This window comes from Halyomorpha halys, unplaced genomic scaffold (assembly GCF_000696795.3).
Source record: "Halyomorpha halys isolate HHAL.00 unplaced genomic scaffold, Hhal_1.1 Scaffold1270.1, whole genome shotgun sequence".
Taxonomy (NCBI): Eukaryota; Metazoa; Arthropoda; class Insecta; order Hemiptera; family Pentatomidae; genus Halyomorpha; species Halyomorpha halys.
The window spans coordinates 62,142-70,345 of record NW_027107315.1 but is presented as its reverse complement, the minus strand read 5'-3'; the positions used below and the strand labels follow the sequence as shown (position 1 = coordinate 70,345).

Genomic DNA, 8,204 nt, shown 5'->3' with positions numbered 1-8,204 from the left:
TCTTCTCCTCAATTATCTTCCACGGTCAACTATCTCTCATAATTATAAAATACTATAGTTATCTTTCAATAAATATATAACGGAAATATATTTTAATTTTATAAATTAAAATATATTTCCAGAAACATAATACCTTACCCTCCTTATGTCTGAACCTCTCTGATTTGATATTTCTATCAATTTTTTTTAAATTTTAATTTTAAATTATTAACCTGGGAGAGGTAAAACCCTGAGCATTTTGCTCATATTAAGAAAGAAATGTTTATTTTCCTTATATTTCATCTTTTTTTTTTTTATATTTCTATCTACCTTCCATTAAACCTTTGATTTTGTTATTGCCGCTAGTTTATGCTACAAATATTTGGTGGCAATAGTGTGAATATGGTAGGAAATTTAATTTTTCATAATGTATTTATAATTAATTTATAATGAATGAAATATAATTAAAAAATTTAAATGGTAGATCTTTGAAAATGTCCGGAATGACTGAAACATAGGATGGTAAAGATAATAAAAAAAACTATATGGAAGATTGGTTATAACTAATAATCTGTTTCAAATAAGAATTTTCATTATATATATACTATTAGATTTAAGGCGTGTAAAATTACTTTATGTGCTGGTTTGTCTAAAAAAAAAAAAAATGAAGTTTTATGAGATTTTATAATAATTAGCTAATTTGTGAATAGAACTTTAATCTGATAGCGCCTATGTCCTAGCCCTATTACTGAATATGTTATTTTATTTAAAAACAAATTTGATCCTTTTTTCTCAACTTTATTCTTTACAAACCTTCCAACGTTTTGACCCTCAGGTCATTCTCAAGGATACCTTCATTTTGATGTAATTTTCTTTTTTAAAATCTTAAAAATGCAAGAAAGAATGTAAGAAATGTAAATGAAAGAAAGAAGAGAAGTGGATTGTAAAAGTTTTAAATTTAAGAAGGAATTATATAAAAAAAGTTATATGGGACAAATGCAATTAGCCTGCATTTTTAAGATTTTAAAAAAGAAAATGACATCAAAATGAAGGTATCCTTGAAAATGACCTGAGGATCGAAACGTTGGTGGAAGGTTTGTAAAGAATAAAGTTGAGAAAAAAGGATCAAATTTGTTTTTAAATAAACTAAACCACTCTCAAACAAGAATATATTAATAAAAATTAATTGAATATGTTAATGAATAGTTAACTTACAACGTTTGTAAGAGTAAACATTAACAGACATTTTTAAGAATTTATGTTTTAAAATTATTTTCAATATTATTACCAGCTAATTTAGGCAATTTAGATATAACTGAATGCAATTTAGATATAACTGAATGCAATTTAGATATAACTGAATGCAATTTATGAATTTAAATTTCATCTGTTAGACCCCATGCTATTTATTTAATATTTTTATTGTTTTTAGAGGATAAATGTCGTTGTGGAGGCAATCAAAATGGTCCTATGGCCGGATGATGCAATGCAGCTTTTGCCACTTGGTCAGCTTTATAATCCCCCGGGATGTCATGTCCTGATGAATAAAACTGTGGGGTCAGTCCAATTTAACTTGAAGATATACGTTTTTCAATAGTCACAATAAACTCATATAATCTGTGAATAGTAGGATATTTTCTATAATAAGCCTCCCATAACCCAAGGTAAATTGCTATAAGTTCCACAGTACATGAGTTGCTTTCACAGGGAAGATTTCTCTTGACTATGAAGAATCTATGTTTGCTGTTATCACTTCTGGAACCATCAGTGTACATCAGAGAGTGACCAATATATTGATTCTGAAATTCGTAAAAATATTGACTTGTGATGCTATTGTGTCAAGATGATAAAATTTGTAAAATATATTGATATTAGAAATGTCCTATTGTGGGAATTTTAAGTATATAAATATTTTTAATCAATTATATATGACCCATTTTGATCTATAATATGTTGCCATCTTTCAGATAATTTTTTAATTCCATCTTCCCAGATTTTTCCACAACCAACCCCTCTATATGAGTTTTGCAGTCCTCTGGCGAATTTAAGTGTTTCCCATTAAGAGTTTTGAAGGGCCCGAAATAATGAAAATTCTGTTGGGGCAAGGTCTGGTGAATAGGGTGGGTGGGGGATCGCATCCCAGCCAAACTCAATTTCTGTTGGGTCTGTAAAGCCACCAGAACAGGCTTTATCCTGATGGAAAACTATGCCTTCGCGAGTAGCCAATTCTGGACACTTTTGCTCAGCCCCTGCCTGTAATTGTTCCAACTGGTCACAGTTCTGTAATATCCTGAGTCATAGAGTGGGTGTTATCTGTGGCCAATGCTTGAATCTGGTCATTATCAACTTGGTGTCTTTCAAGTCAAAATTTCCAGTTCTGAATCCAGCAAACCACTTATAAATGGTGATTTCTCCTAAGGCATCATTGCCATACACATTGCAAATTTCGTTAACCATCTGTGCAGCGAATTTACCTCTTCGGAAATAAAAAATCATTAAACGACGAAAATGAATTTTTTTCTCTTCCATTTTGAGCAAGCAAAATACCACTTGAAAATAAAGAATCTTGGATGAAACTGATGCATAAAAGCACCCTAACTAATAATTTTTTAGAACGTTAACATGATTTTATATACACAGAGAGGATTAAGTTTAAATATTGAAAAACGCTACAAACTTATTTTACAACCCAATATATACTAAACGTTGTGAGATTAATCATTAACAAAAATTTTTAGGAATTTATTTTTGTTTAAATAGCATTAAAATTATGTTCAATATTATTATTAACTAATTTAGGCAATTTAGAGATGAACCTATACAGATAAGATGTTATATGTTTTTGAATATTACTGTATATTAAGGTAAAACAGGAAATTAAGATGAAATAAACAATATTACTACAACTAATATATTTCTACAATCTACAAGACAAATATAACAAAGTACAAATGAAAGAACTATATACTACATAACTTTATCATAAAAGTTTAACATTAGAGAAGTGTACATGATTTATTTAAAGACAATACATAAAGCAATAAAATATAGCTTCTAGTCTAAATATTCAATATTATAAGTAAATATTTAAGGTACATCGAATCAAACAACAAGTGTCTCTATCTACATTAGAGTAGGTAATAATCACAGTTCATGCAATACAACAATGCCAATATATATACCACAATAAATATTAAACACGGTATACATATGCATAAATATATCTATATCAATCAATAACTTTGACAATTATAATAAATAATATAAGTTAATAAATGTGGAGATTTTATGTAAAGGAACAGGGCGACGATACAAGTCAGTTCTAGGACTGATTCCTACTTCGCACTGTCCGGAGGAGGATAGCTCGCATATCCTTGACAAGGGATTCCATCCTGTCAGCCTTAACTTTCAGTTCAACATTCTTCTTCTCAAGATCGGTCTTATGCCTTCGCATTTCAAGGTCTCGCTGTTTCCTGTTCAACCGCGACCGTCTTGAGGCCTCATTGTTTCTGTCCCGTAAGGCTCTATACCTGTCATGGATATTTCCGCCGCCACCACCGTCAGAAGAATCCAGCGATGAAGTCTTTCTCCGTCTCCTTCGGCCAGGTCCGCCCACTTTCTTCCCCTTGCCAGATGAAGGGAACCATTCTTCGCTTTCTTCATCATCGTCATCTTCGTCAAATGAATCTATAACCTCTTCGTCGAGGTCCATAGACATGTTGTACGAGGTAGATCTTCCATTGATGTCAAACGAGGAGGGAGAAACGGGTTCACACTTGATGTAGACTTCATCGTCAACAGAGTTCCTACTGTCAACATAGTCATGATCTGATGATATTGTTGTAACTTCTCCTTCCTCTTCTTTCTTCGGTACTACAACTGTTGTCCTGTTCAGTACATTTTCAGTATCCTAATGAAAAAAAAAAATAGTTAGTTTAAATTATTCACAAAAATAATTTGAGTGTATAATAAAAATAAATTTAAGAAGAAATAGTTTTTCATTTGATTAATAATTGAATCGGTCATTTGAGTCATGTCATGTTTGAGTTTTTATGTATGCTATAAATTACTTTGTTGTATTTCTTAAAATTACTTTTATGATGACTAAATAATTCATATGCTTTCAAGTTCTTCTATGTATTAAATGAATATTCAGTTTTTCTATATCTTTCAATTAGTTGTTTGTTGCAACTGGTTTATACTCTGTTACTATAATATAACTTTTGTTGAGTTCATTTCAGTTCAACATTTTCATAAATCAAAAACTGTAACCCCACTAGAATAACGTTTAAAAAATAACTGCTTAAATGAAAAGTCAGCGTTTTCATAAACTTGAGTCATATAATAACTAAAAAGATGTCCCATAAAAATCTTATATTTTAAGAAATATTTAAATATAAATAAGTGGATGAAGGTGCTATGTTACAAACATGCGAATATGAGAAATTGAATTTAATGTGTAGTAATTCTTATTTTAGACTTAAAAACTTAATTTTATAACTTCCTATGATGAAATTTTGGATAACTCCTAGATTTAAGTCTTATGATTCAAATCACTATAGAACTATTTTTAGCTACAAATTACACAATTAACTTTGACTTAGCCTTTAATAAAGCCGTACATATTTGTCGTGATGTTAATAACAGGTGATTAATATACACATGCCAATGGGCCATCACAATTTTTCGTTTCTCTATATATAAATATTGGATAAAAATTATTTTATGAATCTTCTAAATTATATATAACTTGATTTTATTATTATTAATCTAGGAACCACATTTTTAGGTTAAGTATTATCCTGAGGGCAGATAACATTATGAGGAGAGACAGTAATTACTTATCTACTATCAAGCATTCCCTATTTAAGGAAATCTTAGTAATATCATTATGAGGGTTTTCAATGGATAATGCTACGTTAACATGATTCTTTACTTTCATTTTTTTTTATTAACATTTATGACTGCAGTTATTGTAATTATTCATCTTTTATTTTTACATCAAACAGGAAAAAACAATCCTTTAGGGTTAAATTAAAAAAAAAAAAAATTACCAAAATTTAAGGTCTTTTTTGGCAAAATTTTTTATTTTTCCTCAAATAATTAAGACCTACATCCACTAGCTTTTATTTATTATTTAAATTATAACAATGGAACTTACTCCACAGACATAGTTGAGAAGATCAAAATCACTCGAGGTCAGGTCAGTGAGAGGCTTGAGAACCTCTGGGGTGGCGAGACCACCGCAACCGACTTGGCCTTGGGTTTGGGCTGGTGCTTGATGCTGAGATTGAGGCTGAGGAATCTTAAGTTTAAGCTTCGGGCGCGTTCCGACGGTCTGGACTGGGGCCGCCGGGTATATTTCTTCCTTGATCAGCCTGCCGCCGCTCCCCAATCGGGCGGATGTAGATGAATTCAATTTGGTGTAGTCCGTATATTTGTTCCCACTGTCTAGGACAACAGGAGCGTCCTCCGGCAGGATGCTAACCTGTGACAGGAGGACGTTCCCTTTTGTCTTAAGGATGCTATTATTGCTAGCGTTGCTAGTATTTGCGGCAGCTTTTGACTGCATCCCTTGATTAATTAAAATATCTCCTTTCACACACGCTGTTGAAAAATTGCTCTGAAATTCAAAGTTGTTATTTTCTTCATCTGTAATAAAGGTGTTCGGTGACGTTAAAGGCAGTTCTTGATTTACCCACGAGTCATTAATCTCTACTAGCGGTTGTGCTAACCCCCAACTTCCGCTATTCACTTGACCATCAAGACTAAAATTGAATTCATCTTGCACTGTTAAAAAGAAAAAAAAATATATTAGTTTTCAATGAAAAATACAACTTAATATATTTCATTAATTGATAATAAAAACTAAAAAACAAGAACCAAAAGCCCCACAAAGAATCAACAGTTTTTAATAGTTAAAAAAACATACTCACAACTAAAACTTGTTATAAATTTATTACTTTGATTAAATATTTTCTATAAATATAAAATAATCTGCTGAAGAATTAATCCGAAATAACTGAAATAAAGAATTCACTATTTGATTAAATAATTTACATATTTTATGAGTCAATAATTCAACTATTAGCTATAAAAATGCCACAATTTCTGTAATTAAGATGCATTTAAAAAAATATAATGGATTGGAAATTTTAAAATATCAGCAATATCATCAAGAACTTATCACATCTAAAATTTGGAATAAAATATAACTTTTAACAAATATATAAAAATAATGAGAAAAAAATTTAACATGAATTAGGGTATGATATATCTCAAATATTACCTCAGTAATTAATTAATAACCAAAAAAATATTATTTAAAGTGAACTTTTACGTAATTTTTTTTTAAAGCATCAGCTAATTTATTTATGTATTAAACTATAAATAATTATTTTTATTAATAAGTTCTCTAATTTATTCTTAATTAAAATAAAATTTAAATTAATTAATGATACTAAACAACAATGATAAAAATTGAAGACATTTAGAAAAATTAAATGGGTGTAATAATTTAAAAACAACTGTAAGAAACTGGAATAGAAAAAGTTATTCCAATTATACATTTAAAATTTAAATAAAACTTTTATCTTAAGTTGGAATAAAAAATAATTTTTAGTACTTGATAATAAAAAGAAAAAAGTTTTTTTTTTAATTGAAATATTTAAATAATAGATAATTCAAAATAATTTATAATATGCGTTAAACATATATCATTAAGGCAATTTTTTTATCTAGCCTTGACTAATACAATCATGAGTTCATTGTCAAACACTGAAGTTCTAATTAACATACAAATTAAATTTTTCAAACAAAATCATTAATTGAAGATTATTGATTGACCGTGTGTAAAGATGAAAGGAATATGGTCCGGGTGCGGTAAAAAAAAAACTCAAATAGTAGAATTATACTATTTTAATGAGCCAACGTTTCGCCCCATGTTGCAGGGCTTCGTCAGGGCTAAAAAAGATACAAACACATAGTTACAAAAGGAAAACAAAAACATAAGTGTAAAATAACAGGGGTATAAAATGTAAAAAAGTAAGATATAATAAGAAAAATTAAAGGTAATATTAACTTATACTTACTTTACTTTAATATTTCTTTTCTTATCTATTTGTTACTATTACCCTTTACATTTACTATTTACTACCTTCAATTTTTCTTATTATATCTTACTTTTTTACATTTTATACCCCTGTTATTTTACACTTATGTTTTTGTTTTCCTTTTGTAACTATGTGTTTGTATCTTTTTTAGCCCTGACGAAGCCCTGCAACGTGGGGTGAAACGTTGGCTCATTAAAATAGTATAATTCTACTATTTGAGTTTTTTTTACCGCACCCGGACCATATTCCTTTCAAAATCATTAATTGAATCTAGTAGACTAGAACTATCATAAATAATGTTAGTTATTTAATAATTAAATAATGTTAGTTATTTAATAATTAACTAACAATAACTTTTAAAACTATTATAAGACAATATTTCTCTTATAAGGCAGCATTTAATAAATTTTCATAGAACACGCTTCTTACCTCTTGGATAAAAGCAGCCACTCATGGGGCTGATTTACGATTCTTACTGAATTAATCAAAAAAAAAATCATTAAACATATTTTTTTAATTTATACAAAATATCTTTTAAGGTCCTTTTAAGTCTTTACTATAACCAGTAAGTCGCGTACCTGAAACTAAATTAGGAAATTTCAATAAACAGAAATAATTAAAGTAAAAAAAACAAAAAACTATAAATTTAAATTATTATTTAGCCTAGTATAACATGAAACACTAACTATTTAATTATATGAATCTGTATAATAATTTTAAAATATGGAATAAGTATTAAGATATCTTTTCATATCGATTTGACAAATTGAATCCGATATTTAACTACTTGTATTTGCTTCAACACTCATATAATACAAAATTTGGAAAAAAATATAAATAAAAAGTTAACTATAGATGTAAAATTAAAATTAAAAAAAATTTATAATGCAACTACAGTGAAAGGCAAAATAACGTTTCTGATACCTGTAAAAATCTTGCAATGATGCACTATGTTTAAGAGAGGGTTGTTCTGATGTAAAACTTATACATAACATTTTACATAGTCAACCCCACATTGTACATGAACTATAATGTATAAGTTAGAATGAAATATTATTAGTTAAAATAAAAATTTATTTACAAAATTAATAAATTAACAGTCGATTAAATTAA

General features: G+C 28.6%; 1 protein-coding gene across 4 annotated transcripts in view; it reads right to left on the bottom strand.

Annotated features, from left to right (window-relative positions):
- Window positions 1–2,876: 2,876 nt before the first annotated feature.
- Window positions 2,877–8,204, bottom strand: part of LOC106689049 (uncharacterized) — a 26,377-nt gene continuing 21,049 nt past the window's right edge. For 3 of the 4 annotated variants that reach the window (XM_014433802.3, XM_014433803.2, XM_067045625.1), the window contains exons 4-5: window positions 5,141–5,769; window positions 2,877–3,889 (exon numbers count right to left, since the gene is read on the bottom strand). In XM_014433802.3, the coding sequence (XP_014289288.1) occupies window positions 3,302–3,889; window positions 5,141–5,769 (1,217 nt within the window). In that variant the 3' untranslated portion in view covers window positions 2,877–3,301. Of the gene's footprint in view, window positions 3,890–5,140; window positions 5,770–7,520; window positions 7,680–8,204 lie in introns of those variants that run through there. The other variant, XM_067045626.1, reaches the window with a different exon arrangement.